This window comes from Protomyctophum parallelum (assembly GCF_964188405.1).
Source record: "Protomyctophum parallelum genome assembly, chromosome: 15".
NCBI classification, from domain to species: domain Eukaryota; kingdom Metazoa; phylum Chordata; class Actinopteri; order Myctophiformes; family Myctophidae; genus Protomyctophum; species Protomyctophum parallelum.
In genome coordinates, this window is record NC_139710.1 from 41,671,883 (window position 1) to 41,687,853 (window position 15,971).

The 15,971-nt window shown below is 42.9% G+C and overlaps 1 protein-coding gene and 1 long non-coding RNA gene across 5 annotated transcripts in view; both read left to right on the plus strand.

The window, feature by feature from the left end:
* Nucleotides 1-3,488: 3,488 nt before the first annotated feature.
* The window catches only part of fer1l6 (fer-1 like family member 6), a gene marked incomplete at its 3' end in the record, with an annotated part of 58,024 nt that continues 45,541 nt past the window's right edge, over nucleotides 3,489-15,971 (plus strand). The window contains exons 1-8 of the mRNA XM_083783502.1: nucleotides 3,489-3,587; nucleotides 5,164-5,265; nucleotides 5,903-5,993; nucleotides 7,564-7,681; nucleotides 10,128-10,329; nucleotides 10,432-10,531; nucleotides 10,944-11,142; nucleotides 12,012-12,132. Coding sequence (XP_083639628.1) covers nucleotides 3,504-3,587; nucleotides 5,164-5,265; nucleotides 5,903-5,993; nucleotides 7,564-7,681; nucleotides 10,128-10,329; nucleotides 10,432-10,531; nucleotides 10,944-11,142; nucleotides 12,012-12,132 — 1,017 coding nt within the window. The 5' untranslated portion in view covers nucleotides 3,489-3,503. The remainder of the gene's footprint in view (nucleotides 3,588-5,163; nucleotides 5,266-5,902; nucleotides 5,994-7,563; nucleotides 7,682-10,127; nucleotides 10,330-10,431; nucleotides 10,532-10,943; nucleotides 11,143-12,011; nucleotides 12,133-15,971) is intronic.
* LOC310872286 lies at nucleotides 7,848-8,397 on the plus strand. Of its 4 annotated transcripts, none has more exons than XR_014570363.1 (4): nucleotides 7,848-7,913; nucleotides 7,947-7,977; nucleotides 8,011-8,137; nucleotides 8,235-8,397. It is a non-coding gene; the product is annotated as an uncharacterized lncRNA (long non-coding RNA). The 4 variants fall into 4 exon arrangements; XR_014570364.1 differs by having other exon boundaries at nucleotides 8,011-8,265; nucleotides 8,331-8,394; XR_014570365.1 differs by having other exon boundaries at nucleotides 8,011-8,265; nucleotides 8,363-8,394.

Sequence of the window (15,971 nt, forward strand, 5' to 3'; positions counted from 1 at the left end):
TCAAATCATGAACCCAGTGTTTAACCCATTCTGAACGGGAACCCATTTTGGTGTTGGCATCATGTTATGCTTTAGCTATTGAAAAATAGCAGATCTACAAGCTCATAGCGCGCCTACGAGCTTGTAGGTCTGCTATTTTTGAAAAATCGAAGAAGAGCGACTGACATTTTTAGTATCTGATCTCAGATCAGAATGGGTTAATCAGACCAGTGTGTGTCCAGTGGAAACCTCTGATCTCAGGTCAGAATGTGTTAATTCACGTGAAATCTTTCACAGACTTTCCTACTATAGGCCGAGGGATATATCCCACCCTTTTCACATTGGCCTGTTACAGCGCCACCAACAGGTGGATTTTTGCAAGCACATTTTTCTCCGCCTCCTCCTCCTCCTCCTCCTCATTGGTCATCTTTGTCTCCGCCTCCTCCTCCTCCTCCCCCTCCTCATTGGTCATCTTTGTCTCCGCCTCCTCCTCATTGGTCATCTTTGTCTCCGCCTCCTCCTCCTCATTGGTCATCTTTGTCTCCGCCTCCTCCTCCTCCTCCTCCTCATTGGTCATCTTTGTCTCCGCCTCCTCCTCCTCCTCCTCATTGGTCATCTTTGTCTCCGCCTCCTCCTCACAGGTCACCAGTTCATCAATAAGTGGGCGGTGCTTACGGACCCCGCGGACCACGGCGCCGGGGTCAAGGGTCACGTGAAGGTGGACATCAGTGTGTGTGGGAAAGGAGAGGTCAACCCGCCGGGTCACAAGGTCACCGACACCGAGGAGCAGATCGACAAGTACGACCTGTTGACCTATGACCTCACGGTCCGGGGACCCCCAGGGGTCCCTGAGAGAGTTCCAGGGGTGGTCCCCAGCTAAATGATAGTTTGGAACCAGTGTTGTTTTTGGCAGCAAATTTCTATTTTAGTTTTAGTCATAGTCTCTTGAATAGTTTTCACTTAGTTTTAGTCACATTTTAGTCGCCTGGAATGTTCTAGTGTTTAGTCTAGTTTTAGTCGACTAAATGTCATACGATTTTAGTCAACTAAACCTACAGTTGATTTAGTCGACTAAAATGTGTTTTGACATTGTAATGACATATTTCACACTTTGGTTGCATGCTGAAAATAGCAGATATACAATCTCAACCCAGCTTAAAACTGGATCTTTTGTCCACTAGTCCCTTCCTAACATTTTAGTCTAGTTTTTATTTGTTGACGAAATGTTCAGTATATTTGGTCTTAGTTTTAGTCATCATAGATTCGTTTTTATTTCGTTTTTATTTCGTTTTTGTCAGTGAAAAAAGGTAGTCGACGAACATTTTTCGTCTTAGTTTTAGTCGACGAAAACAACACTGTTTGGAACCAAAATTGGTCTGTAACTCTGAGAGTGTAACACATGGAATCAAAATGGACCCTTATGGGTCTGTAACTAATTGATTTTAAGATTTTATTCTACACCCAGGAAACTCTGCCAAATTAAAATACTACAAAGTCCTCTATGCTCACTATGTCCGCTACGACCCAGCTGGACATTCTTACACACGATGTGGGAATGCCCAGAGGAGTATTAGCCCTTAAGCATTATTTCTGTCCGATATACTCGAGACAAACATACCGTGTTTACCACACATCCTGTCACTAAATGACGATTCATCTCTAAGCCTAACACTTCACACGAAGAGAGTACTATTATTATATGCCGCTGCAAAAAAAGATGCTGGTAATGAGATGTAAACCACCCCATAACCTCAGGCCTCTTTTAGACGGCGACCATCTCCATATAACACGTCAAAGTCCCATTGCGTTCTCATTTTTTTGGACCATTTACACGAGAACGCACACTTGAATGAACACGCTACAAAGTGCATGCATATATATGCCAGGTCGCTAGGTGGCACGAGTCCTTGTGTGGTCCGTGTGACGCAGCGCTTATATAAACCATAGACATAAGTCACGCATGCGTAGAACTACTTCCGTTCTACTACACAGGAAGTAAACAAACGTCGCGTGAATAACCCTTAGTAACCCTAGTAACCGCATCATCAACCGTATTATATGTATACTAATACAATAAACAATCAAACAATACATGAATAATACGTGTACCGTGGTCCCGACTCCTCATCACACCTCCAGCAAACCGGACTATCCGACATGGTTGTTGTTGTTCGTTTCCCCTAGCAACTGACGCATGCCTATGACACCATGTAAAAACGTAGGACACGGGGCGAGCCGACCAGAGCTGACGTAAGCCATGATGTCACAAGTTTTGCGGATCCACCGTTTTGCCTGTTTACATGGAGACCATAGGAAACGGCGTTCTCAAAGATTTCCACTCTGGGAGGTGGTTTCACTTCGTTGCGTTTTCACCTCCTGAGAACACGGTTCTCGTCTAAATGACAGCAGCAAACAATGCTTTATTTTGCCGTTTTATATGAACACCATCCTCATGTAAATAGCACCTTAGTATCCACCGTTGGAAGCTATCCTACTATGACGTCTTGAGTTTGGAGGCTTCCAGTGCTCGAGCACATGCAGGGCCGGTTTGGGCCCTAGGTGGCGCTATAAGGCTCGAGTACAGGGAGCAGAAGGACAGACTCCATCCAAGCCCTACTCACAGCGGCACAGAAGGTTAAACCAGGACTCCGATAGGTCGAATGCTTGTACTCCTGTAAACAAAGTCTGACCCATTCATGTTTTGTCTGTTTCAACATCAATGCCACGTTTTGTTTTGGTTTCCATCATATTTGTTTTGTTAGAAAAATAAATGTATTATGTTATACGTATAAACCCATTGTTGTTTCCCTCTCCTGTAATGTGTCTGTGCTAACACGGGGTTCTTTAAAAACATTAAAAGCATCAATGGGTTGGATTGGGGGGGGGGGGTCAGTCCCTGCTTGGCACTCAGCATCAATGGGTTGGATTGGGGGGGTCAGTCCCTGCTTGGCACTCAGCATCAATGGGTTGGATTGGGGGGGTCAGTCCCTGCTTGGCACTCAGCATCAAGGGTTGGATTGGGGGGGTCAGTCCCTGCATGGCACTCAGCATCAATGGGTTGGATTGGGGGGGTCAGTCCCTGCTTGGCACTCAGCATCAATGGGTTGGATTGGGGGGGTCAGTCCCTGCTTGGCACTCAGCATCAATGGGTTGGATTGGGGGGTCAGTCCCTGCTTGGCACTCAGCATCAAGGGTTGGATTGGGGGGTCAGTCCCTGCTTGGCACTCAGCATCAATGGGTTGGATTTGGGGGGTCAGTCCCTGCTTGGCACTCAGCATCAATGGGTTGGATTGGGGGGTCAGTCCCTGCTTGGCACTCAGCATGGTGTGGTGTGTGTGTGTGTGTGTGTGTGTGTGTGTGTGTGTGCGTGTCTGCGTGTGTGCGTGCGTGCGTGCGTGCGGGTGTATGTCCTCCCCTCCAGGAACCTCCTCCTCCCCCCCTCCTTCCCCCCAGAGCGACCTTGGGCCAGGTTCAAGGTCAAGGTCTTCAGAGCAGAAGGTCTGCCCAGAAACTCCTCCTCCATCATGGGTCACATGACCAAGGCCTTCATAGGAGACAGCGCCGCCCTGGTGGATCCCTATGTGGTGGTCAGCTTCTACGGGGTTAATGTAAGACATTAGCATGTCATTAGCATGTCATTAACATGTCATTAACATGTATTGCCCTGAGGTTATTTAATCCAATTAATACAATGTGCCCACCGTTTATAGCGCCCGGAGCACTTTTACCGACGGACCGGATGTTGTCCCGGATGTGGTTAAATGTAGCAGCTAAATGTAGCAGCTAAATGTAGCAGATAAATGTAGCAGATAAATGTAGCAGCTAAATGTAGCAGATAAATGTAGCAGATAAATGTAGCAGCTAAATGTAGCAGCTAAATGTAGCAGATAAATGTAGAAGCTAAATGTAGCCGATAAATGTAGCAGATAAATGTTGCAGCTAAATGTAGCAGCTAAATGTAGCAGCTAAATGTAGCCACAACACTGGAGAGGCGATCGCTATCACGGGAGGTATAATTAAATATAACGCGACTAGCGACGGGACCGCGGTGGGCCGTCTAACACAGAATCTTTTTTTTTTGATCGGGATGATTTAGATCAAGAGTTAGCGATTATTAAGTAGCGGTATTTTCGGGTTGTGATATCAATAATATCCGTCGTTTTAATCAATCTCCGTCTCGTACTAATAACCGTACGAAGTACCCAGACGGACACCTGGGCCCTCAACATGGTCATTAGCATGTCATTAGCATGTCATTGTCTCCACCAGGCCGACTTTTGTAAAACAATTTTGATATCACTCCTCCATATTTTGTCCACAAATCCCACAAATCGTTACACAGTATCTCTATAGTCAAACATGAACGCAGCCTGCAATTTACGTGAAATCTTTCACAGACTTTCCTACTAGGCTGAGGGATATATCCACCCTTTTCACATTGGCCTGTTATAGCGCCACCAACAGGTGGACTTTTTTACAAAATGCCTCAAATCATCCAATTGCCATCCGAGGCGTATGAAGAAATTTCACCCTTTTCACATTGGCCTATTATAGCGCCACCAGGAGGCCACAACCTGACCTGCCCTGGTGGAGACCTGTCCTGTTATAGCGCCACCAGGAGGCCACAACCTGACCTGGCCTGGTGGAGACCTGTTCTATTATAGCACCACCAGGAGGTCACAACCTGACCTGGCCCCTGTTGGAGACCTGTCCTATTATAGCGCCACCAGGCGGTCACAACCTGACCTGCCCTGGTGGAGACCTGTCCTGTTATAGCGCCACCAGGAGGCCACAACCTGACCTGGCCCCTGGTGGAGACCTGTCCTATTATAGCGGCACCAGGAGGCCACAACCTGACCTGGCCCCTGGTGGAGACCTGTCCTGTTATAGCGCCACCAGGAGGCCACAACCTGACCTGGCCCCTGGTGGAGACCTGTCCTATTATAGCGCCACCAGGAGGCCACAACCTGCCCTGCCCTGGTGGAGACCTGTCCTATTATAGCGCCACCAGGAGGCCACAACCTGCCCTGCCCTGGTGGAGACCTGTCCTATTATAGCGCCACCAGGAGGCCACAACCTGACCTGCCCTGGTGGAGACCTGAGGGGCACTTTATCTAGTTACCACATAATTGACATAGTATGGATTACCATCTCATTACCATCTCATTACCATCTCATTAACAGGGTAGGACGTCCACCCAGAAGTCAACAGCTGATCCCGTGTGGAACGAACAGATTGTTTTCACTGAGATGTTTCCTCCTCTCTGTCGACGAATCAGGATCCAGGTAGGAGTTATATACCAATTAGAGTATAGATATTATTTAGACCAATCAATTCACTCACAATACTTTAGAATGATAGATTATACATATATACCAGAGGGCCAGTTCTAATACTAATTAAATATCATCCCGCGGGCCAAAGATAATTCATTCACAGGCCTGATTTGGCCCCTGGGCCTTGAGTTTGACATATATGATTTAGAGACCAATTAATTCACTTACAATACTTTGACAGAAATGTAGTGGCAGCAGCAGCATTGGTCTTCAGTACAGTGTAAAGTACAGTATTGGTCTTCAGTACTGTCATGCCTCTTGACGGAAAAGAGTATTTAGCATCATCTAGTGGTTGCTTTGAAGACTGCTGTCAGCTAATGTGTTCTAGTTTCCCTGTGTTCTTATTGGTAGTTGTGATCACATGTCACAAGGCCTTTACTACTTCCTGGTCAGCCATTGTTTTGAGAAAACACACAGTATGTTCTACAGAATATTTAATCAGACCAGTGTGTGTCCCAGTGGAAACCTCGTATGAATCTGATCTCAGGTCAGAATGGGTTAATCTCTTGTAAGTAATGATGCATATTTTTCTGTATTAATAAAGTACAGTATGGGGGGTATGAATCGTTTCCGCCATCCTCTCCAGGTATGGGACGAGGGGAGCATGAATGACGTTGCCATAGGAACGCACTACATCGATCTGAGGCAGATATCCAATGAGCAGGACGGCGATAAAGGTAGATGTGGATGGATGGATGGATGGATGGGGCGGTGGAAATATACACACTAACCATCGTCTTGTCGTTTATTCACTGTCCATCTCTCCATTCCATTCCATCTCTCCATTCCATCTCTCCATTCCATTCCATCTCTCCATTCCATTCCATCTCTCCATTCCATCTCTCCATTCCATTCCATCTCTCCATTCCATTCCATCTCTCCATTCCATTCCATTCCATCTCTCCATTCCATTCCATCTCTCCATTCCATTCCATCTCTCCATTCCATCTCTCCATTCCATTCCATCTCTCCATTCCATCTCTCCATTCCATTCCATTCCATTCCATCTCTCCATTCCATTCCATCTCTCCATTCCATCTCTCCATTCCATCTCTCCATTCCATTCCATCTCTCCATTCCATCTCTCCATTCCATTCCATCTCTCCATTCCATCTCTCCATTCCATTCCATCTCTCCATTCCATCTCTCCATTCCATTCCATCTCTCCATTCCATCTCTCCATTCCATTCCATCTCTCCATTCCATTCCATCTCTCCATTCCATTCCATCTCTCCATTCCATTCCATTCCATTCCATCTCTCCATTCCATTCCATCTCTCCATTCCATTCCATCTCTCCATTCCATTCCATCTCTCCATTCCATTCCATCTCTCCATTCCATTCCATCTCTCCATTCCATCTCTCCATTCCATCTCTCCATTCCATTCCATCTCTCCATTCCATCTCTCCATTCCATTCCATCTCTCCATTCCATCTCTCCATTCCATTCCATCTCTCCATTCCATCTCTCCATTCCATTCCATCTCTCCATTCCATCTCTCCATTCCATTCCATCTCTCCATTCCATTCCATCTCTCCATTCCATTCCATCTCTCCATTCCATTCCATTCCATTCCATCTCTCCATTCCATTCCATCTCTCCATTCCATTCCATCTCTCCATTCCATTCCATCTCTCCATTCCATTACATCTCTCCATTCCATCTCTCCATTCCATTCCATCTCTCCATTCCATCTCTCCATTCCATTCCATCTCTCCATTCCATCTCTCCATTCCATCTCTCCATTCCATCTCTCCATTCCATTCCTTCTCTCCATTCCATCTCTCCATTCCATTCCATCTCTCAATTCCATCTCTCCATTCCATTCCATCTCTCCATTCCATCTCTCCATTCCATTCCATCTCTCCATTCCATTCCATCTCTCCATTCCATCTCTCCATTCCATCTCTCCATTCCATTCCATCTCTCCATTCCATTCCATCTCTCCATTCCATCTCTCCATTCCATTCCATCTCTCCATTCCATCTCTCCATTCCATTCCATCTCTCCATTCCATCTCTCCATTCCATTCCATCTCTCCATTCCATTCCATCTCTCCATTCCATTCCATCTCTCCATTCCATTCCATCTCTCCATTCCATTCCATCTCTCCATTCCATTCCATCTCTCCATTCCATCTCTCCATGCCATCTCTCCATTCCATTCCGTCTCTCCATTCCATTCCATCACTCCATTTCATCTCTCCATTCCATTCCATCTCTCCATTCCGTCCGGCTCCACTCCAGGTTTTCTGCCAACCTTCGGTCCGGCCTGGGTAAACCTCTATGGCTCCACCCGGAACTTCTCATTGGTCGACGACAATCCAGAGCTTAACGAGGGCATCGGAGAGGGCGTGTCTTACAGGTGAACGATGATGATGGTGATGATGATGATGGTGATGATGGTCTCACCGCTAGAAGGTGCTGGACAAACTGCATTGTCTATATTTATTGATTGATTGATTGATTGATTTAATACTTTATTGGCAGAAATGTAATCAGTCAGACATAAATGTAACCAGTACAGGGTACAGTCAGACATAAATGTAATCAGTACAGGGTACAGTCAGACATAAATGTAATCAGTACAGGGTACAGTCAAACAGAAATGTAATCCGTACAGGGTACAGTCAGACAGAAATGTAATCCGTACAGGGTACAGTCAAACAGAAATGTAATCCGTACAGGGTACAGTCAGACAGAAATGTAATCAGTACAGGGTACAGTCAGACATAAATGTAATCAGTACAGGGTACAGTCAAACAGAAATGTAATCAGTACAGGGTACAGTCAGACAGAAATGTAATCAGTACAGGGTACAGTCAGACATAAATGTAATCAGTACAGGGTACAGTCAGACATAAATGTAATCAGTACAGGGTACAGTCAAACAGAAATGTAATCCGTACAGGGTACAGTCAGACAGAAATGTAATCAGTACAGGGTACAGTCAGACATAAATGTAATCAGTACAGGGTACAGTCAGACATAAATGTAATCAGTACAGGGTACAGTCAGACAGTAATGTAATCGGTACAGGGTACAGTCAGACAGAAATGTAATCAGTACAGGGTACAGTAAACAGAATGTAATCAGTACAGGGTAAAGTTCTCAAACTCTGCCCGATCGGTACCGACTTGACCCGACGTTATCGGGCCGAGCCGGGCCCACAAATTATGTGTGTTTACAACAGGATATACTAATTCAAATGTTACGTCCGTTGTTTAATAGTCTCGTTACCAGACTGTTGCCTCCGCGATTTCCAAACGTTCCATCATACAGTCTGGGCCAACGGAAAAGGTCTCATGAGTATCATTACAGTACGTTACAGTAACATCATACAGTAACGTAACATTCCAGCATACAGTCTGCTGTCTGGGCTAACGGGAAAGGTCTCCGCAGTATCCGGATACAGCGGAAGTGGAGCCTCCTCGCCACTTCCGTTTCGTCTTTACAGTCACGCATAATATCTATCCTAATATAAATAGAAAACATCTAAGGCTATAGCTTGTTGCTTAGCAGAAAAGGAAATTAAAATATATATTTTTGTGAACGGAAATGGAAGCTTCCGTTACACAGCTCATGGGGCTGTAGTCCCAGACTCTATATAACATTCAGTTACTCAGCTCATGGGGCTGTAGGTCCAGCTCATGGGGCTGTAGGTCCAGACTCTATATAGCATTCAGTTACTCAGCTCATGGGGCTGTAGGTCCAGCTCATGGGGCTGTAGTCCCAGACTATATATAGCATTCAGTTACTCAGCTCATGGGGCTGTAGGTCCAGCTCATGGGGCTGTAGTCCCAGACTCTATATAACATTCAGTTACTCAGCTCATGGGGCTGTAGTCCCAGACTCTATATAACATTCAGTTACTCAGCTCATGGGGCTGTAGGTCCAGCTCATGGGGCTGTAGTCCCAGACTCTATATAGCATTCCTTACTCAGCTCATGGGGCTGTAGGTCCAGCTCATGGGGCTGTAGGTCCAGACTCTATATAGCATTCAGTTACTCAGCTCATGGGGCTGTAGGTCCAGCTCATGGGGCTGTAGTCCCAGACTCTATATAGCATTCCTTACTCAGCTCATGGGGCTATAGGTCCAGACTCTATATAGCATTCCTTACTCAGCTCATGGGGCTGTAGGTCCAGCTCATGGGGCTGTAGGTCCAGACTCTATATAGCATTCAGTTACTCAGCTCATGGGGCTGTAGGTCCAGCTCATGGGGCTGTAGTCCCAGACTCTATATAGCATTCCTTACTCAGCTCATGGGGCTATAGGTCCAGACTCTATATAGCATTCCTTACTCAGCTCATGGGGCTGTAGGTCCAGCTCATGGGGCTGTAGGTCCAGACTCTATATAGCATTCAGTTACTCAGCTCATGGGGCTGTAGGTCCAGCTCATGGGGCTGTAGTCCCAGACTCTATATAGCATTCCTTACTCAGCTCATGGGGCTATAGGTCCAGACTCTATATAGCATTCCTTACTCAGCTCATGGGGCTGTAGGTCCAGCTCATGGGGCTGTAGGTCCAGACTCTATATAGCATTCAGTTACTCAGCTCATGGGGCTGTAGGTCCAGACTCTATATAGCATTCAGTTACTCAGCTCATGGGGCTGTAGGTCCAGACTCTATATAGCATTCAGTTACTCAGCTCATGGGGCTGTAGGTCCAGCTCATGGGGCTGTAGTCCCAGACTCATTATAGCATTCGGAGATTGTGGAATAGTTGTCTGGTAACGCGACACTAGTCGTTTAATGAACTACAAAACTACAAAACTACTACTTCCTGGTTTGAAATGTCTTCCTGGTTCCAGGGGGCGTGTCTACTTGGAGCTGGCGGTGGAGATCCAATCGGGTGGGCCCAGGGCCGACTCCAAGCTGTCCCGATTGGTCAAGCCTCCGAAGGCGGGAGGGAAGGAGGGCAAAGTCCCGCCCACTGGAGGTGGAGCTTCGGGAGGAGACGAGGACAGGAAGTCGGCTGGCGCCGAGGTCATGTCTGTGGAGGCCCCGCCCCAGGTATGATGTCATGATGAAATCACCGCCCCGGGTATGATGTCATGATGAAATCACCGCCCCGGGTATGATGTCATGGTGACATCACTGTGTCGTTGCTTCCAGGAGGACGGTGTCAACTTCCTGTTGTTCGGGGCGGTGTTCGAGGCCAGCTTGATTGACAGGAAGATCGGAGACAAGCCAATCAGCTTTGAGTTCTCTATTGGTGAGCCAATCAGCTTTTGTTCTACATATAGTAGTTCTTAGGGTGGTTGTATTCCATTCTTATTTATATATCCACATACTAATAAACCTTTCCCTTAAAGAACCTGCTCTATCCACATTATGTTTCACACATATTTAATGTATATATATATATACTATAGTATATATACTATTTGAGGTAGGACCCAAAATATAACACAAATATAAGTTATGGATTATGTAAGGTTATACTTATTTTTTTCTTTCTTTGTTAAATAACGCGATTTATATTTGAATATGTTCGAAAGAAAGAAAGAAATGAATTCATGTATTTGCTAAATAATTACTGTATCGATTTAAAGTCATTGAATCGTATGACACAGGTTACGTAACAGGGTAGGTAACGTCGTCGTCGTCGTCCCCCCCCTCCACAGGTTGCTATGGCAACGTCCTAGAGTCGTCTGGTCCAATCAGCTCGTCCTCCTCGTCTCCTACTTCCAGCTCCGCCTCCTCGCCGCTATTGGCTCACCGCGCGGGAGCGGTCGGAGGTCACGGAGGTCACGACCCCGGAAGCCCCTCCCCCTCCCAGTCGACCACGCCCCCCGAGAGGCCCCTCCTCGCCGACGGGAACCGGTAAGATTTTAGTCGACTAAATGTCATGAGATTTTAGTCGACTAAATGTCATGAGATTTTAGTCGACTAAATGTCATGAGATTTTAGTCGACTAAATGTCATGAGATTTTAGTCGACTACATGTCATGAGATTTTAGTCGACTAAATGTCATGAGATTTTAGTCGACTAAATGTCATGAGATTTTAGTCGACTAAATGTCATGAGATTTTAGTCGACTAAATGTCATGAGATTTTAGTCGACTAAATGTCATGAGATTTTAGTCGACTAAATGTCATGAGATTTTAGTCGACTAAATGTCATGAGATTTTAGTCGACTAAATGTCATGAGATTTTAGTCGACTAAATGCCATGAGATTTTAGTCGACTAAATGTCATGAGATTTTAGTCGACTAAATGTCATGAGATTTTAGTCGACTAAATGTCATGAGATTTTAGTCGACTAAATGTCATGAGATTTCAGTCGACTAAATGTCATGAGATTTTAGTCGACTAAATGTCATGAGATTTCAGTCGACTAAATGCCATGAGATTTCAGTCGACTAAATGCCATGAGATTTTAGTCGACTAAATGTCATGAGATTTTAGTCGACTAAATGTCATGAGATTTTAGTCGACTAAATGTCATGAGATTTTAGTCGACTAAATGTCATGAGATTTTAGTCGACTAAATGTCATGAGATTTTAGTCGACTAAATGTCATGAGATTTTAGTCGACTAAATGTCATGAGATTTTAGTCGACTAAATGTCATGAGATTTTAGTCGACTAAATCTACAGTTGATTTAGTCGACAACATGCGTGCGTGTGTGTGTGTGTGTGTGTGTGTGTGTGTGTGTGTGTGTGTGTGTGTGTGTGTGTGTGTGTGCAGGTTCTACATGCACATCCCCATGGACAGACAGAAGCCATGTGTGTGTGTGTGCAGCCAGTGGGAGAACAGAGCGTACAGACTGGTCCATTCTAACATGCTGGAGTCCATCTGTCTGCTGTTTGTATGTACATGCATGCACACACACACACACACACGCGCACACACGCACACGTACACACGCACACACGCGTGCACACACACACACATGCGCACACGCACGAACACACAATGTCACATATCAATCAAGCAATCAATCAATCAACTTTATTTATTCAGACTCAGGTCTGTCTGTCTAAAAACAGACAACATGAAATCCCACATACAAACAGGAACACCCCTACCCCTTAAAACCAGCTGTTCTATAGCAAACAGTCATACCAGTGCTTATAGTTTCATAGCAAACAGTCATACCAGTGCTTATAGTTTCATAGCAAACAGTCATACCAGTGCTTATAGTTTCTTTGTAAACAGTCATACCAGTGCTTATAGTTTCATAGTAAACAGTCATACCAGTGCTTATAGTTTCTTAGTAAACAGTCATACCAGTGCTTATAGTTTCATAGCAAACAGTCATACCAGTGCTTATAGTTTCATAGCAAACAGTCATACCAGTGCTTATAGTTTCTTAGTAAACAGTCATACCAGTGCTTATAGTTTCTTTGTAAACAGTCATACCAGTGCTTATAGTTTCATAGTAAACATTCATACCAGTGCTTATAGTTTCATAGTAAACAGTCATACCAGTGCTTATAGTTTCATAGTAAACAGTCATACCAGTGCTTATAGTTTCATAGTAAACAGTCATACCAGTGCTTATAGTTTCATAGTAAACACTAAACAGTCATACCAGTGCTTATAGTTTCATAGTAAACAGTCATACCAGTGCTTATAGTTTCATAGTAAACAGTCATACCAGTGCTTATAGTTTCATAGTAAACAGTCATACCAGTGCTTATAGTTTCATAGCAAACAGTCATACCAGTGCTTACAGTTTCATAGTAAACAGTCATACCAGTGCTTATAGTTTCATAGTAAACAGTCATACCAGTGCTTATAGTTTCATAGTAAACAGTCATACCAGTGCTTATAGTTTCATAGTAAACAGTCATACCAATATAGTTTCATAGTAAACAGTCATACCAGTGCTTATAGTTTCATAGTAAACAGTCATACCAGTGCTTATAGTTTCTTAGTAAACAGTCATACCAGTGCTTATAGTTTCATAGTAAACACTAAACAGTCATACCAGTGCTTATAGTTTCATAGTAAAAAGTCATACCAGTGCTTATAGTTTCATAGTAAACAGTCATACCAGTGCTTATAGTTTCATAGTAAACAGTCATACCAGTGCTTATAGTTTCATAGTAAACAGTCATACCAGTGCTTATAGTTTCATAGTAAACAGTCATACCAGTGCTTATAGTTTCTTAGTAAACAGTCATACCAGTGCTTATAGTTTCATAGTAAACACTAAACAGTCATACCAGTGCTTATAGTTTCATAGTAAAAAGTCATACCAGTGCTTATAGTTTCATAATAAACAGTCATACCAGTGCTTATAGTTTCATAGTAAACAGTCATACCAGTGCTTATAGTTTCATAGTAAACAGTCATACCAGTGCTTATAGTTTCTTAGTAAACAGTCATACCAGTGCTTATAGTTTCATAGTAAACACTAAACAGTCATACCAGTGCTTATAGTTTCATAGTAAACAGTCATACCAGTGCTTATAGTTTCATAGTAAACAGTCATACCAGTGCTTATAGTTTCATAGCAAACAGTCATACCAGTGCTTATAGTTTCATAGTAAACAGTCATACCAGTGCTTATAGTTTCATAGTAAACAGTCATACCAGTGCTTATAGTTTCATAGTAAACAGTCATACCAGTGCTTATAGTTTCTTAGTAAACAGTCATACCAGTGCTTATAGTTTCATAGTAAACAGTCATACCAGTGCTTATAGTTTCATAGTAAACAGTCATACCAGTGCTTATAGTTTCATAGTAAACATTCATACCAGTGCTTATAGTTTCATAGTAAACAGTCATACCAGTGCTTATAGTTTCATAGTAAACAGTCATACCAGTGCTTATAGTTTCATAGTAAACAGTCATACCAGTGCTTATAGTTTCATAGTAAACAGTCATACCAGTGCTTATAGTTTCATAGTAAATACTAAACAGTCATACCAGTGCTTATAGTTTCATAGTAAACAGTCATACCAGTGCTTATAGTTTCATAGTAAACAGTCATACCAGTGCTTATAGTTTCATAGTAAACAGTCATACCAGTGCTTATAGTTTCATAGCAAACAGTCATACCAGTGCTTACAGTTTCATAGTAAACAGTCATACCAGTGCTTATAGTTTCATAGTAAACAGTCATACCAGTGCTTATAGTTTCATAGTAAACAGTCATACCAGTGCTTATAGTTTCATAGTAAACAGTCATACCAATATAGTTTCATAGTAAACAGTCATACCAGTGCTTATAGTTTCATAGTAAACAGTCATACCAGTGCTTATAGTTTCTTAGTAAACAGTCATACCAGTGCTTATAGTTTCATAGTAAACACTAAACAGTCATACCAGTGCTTATAGTTTCATAGTAAAAAGTCATACCAGTGCTTATAGTTTCATAGTAAACAGTCACACCAGTGCTTATAGTTTCATAGTAAACAGTCATACCAGTGCTTATAGTTTCATAGTAAACAGTCATACCAGTGCTTATAGTTTCATAGTAAACAGTCATACCAGTGCTTATAGTTTCTTAGTAAACAGTCATACCAGTGCTTATAGTTTCATAGTAAACACTAAACAGTCATACCAGTGCTTATAGTTTCATAGTAAAAAGTCATACCAGTGCTTATAGTTTAATAGTAAACAGTCATACCAGTGCTTATAGTTTCATAGTAAACAGTCATACCAGTGCTTATAGTTTCATAGTAAACAGTCATACCAGTGCTTATAGTTTCTTAGTAAACAGTCATACCAGTGCTTATAGTTTCATAGTAAACACTAAACAGTCATACCAGTGCTTATAGTTTCATAGTAAACAGTCATACCAGTGCTTATAGTTTCATAGTAAACAGTCATACCAGTGCTTATAGTTTCATAGCAAACAGTCATACCAGTGCTTATAGTTTCATAGTAAACAGTCATACCAGTGCTTATAGTTTCATAGTAAACAGTCATACCAGTGCTTATAGTTTCATAGTAAACAGTCATACCAGTGCTTATAGTTTCTTAGTAAACAGTCATACCAGTGCTTATAGTTTCATAGTAAACAGTCATACCAGTGCTTATAGTTTCATAGTAAACAGTCATACCAGTGCTTATAGTTTCATAGTAAACAGTCATACCAGTGCTTATAGTTTCATAGTAAACAGTCATACCAGTGCTTATAGTTTCTTAGTAAACAGTCATACCAGTGCTTATAGTTTCATAGTAAACAGTCATACCAGTGCTTATAGTTTCATAGTAAACAGTCATACCAGTGCTTATAGTTTCATAGTAAACAGTCATACCAGTGCTTATAGTTTCTTAGTAAACAGTCATACCAGTGCTTATAGTTTCATAGTAAACAGTCATACCAGTGCTTATAGTTTCATAGTAAACACTAAACAGTCATACCAGTGCTTATAGTTTCATAGTAAACAGTCATACCAGTGCTTATAGTTTCATAGTAAACAGTCATACCAGTGCTTATAGTTTCATAGTAAACAGTCATACCAGTGCTTATAGTTTCATAGCAAACAGTCATACCAGTGCTTATAGTTTCATAGCAAACAGTCATACCAGTGCTTATAGTTTCATAGCAAACAGTCATACCAGTGCTTATAGTTTCTTAGTAAACAGTCATACCAGTGCTTATAGTTTCATAATAAACAGTCATACCAGTGCTTATAGTTTCATAGTAAACAGTCATACCAGTGCTTATAGTTTCATAGTAAACAGTC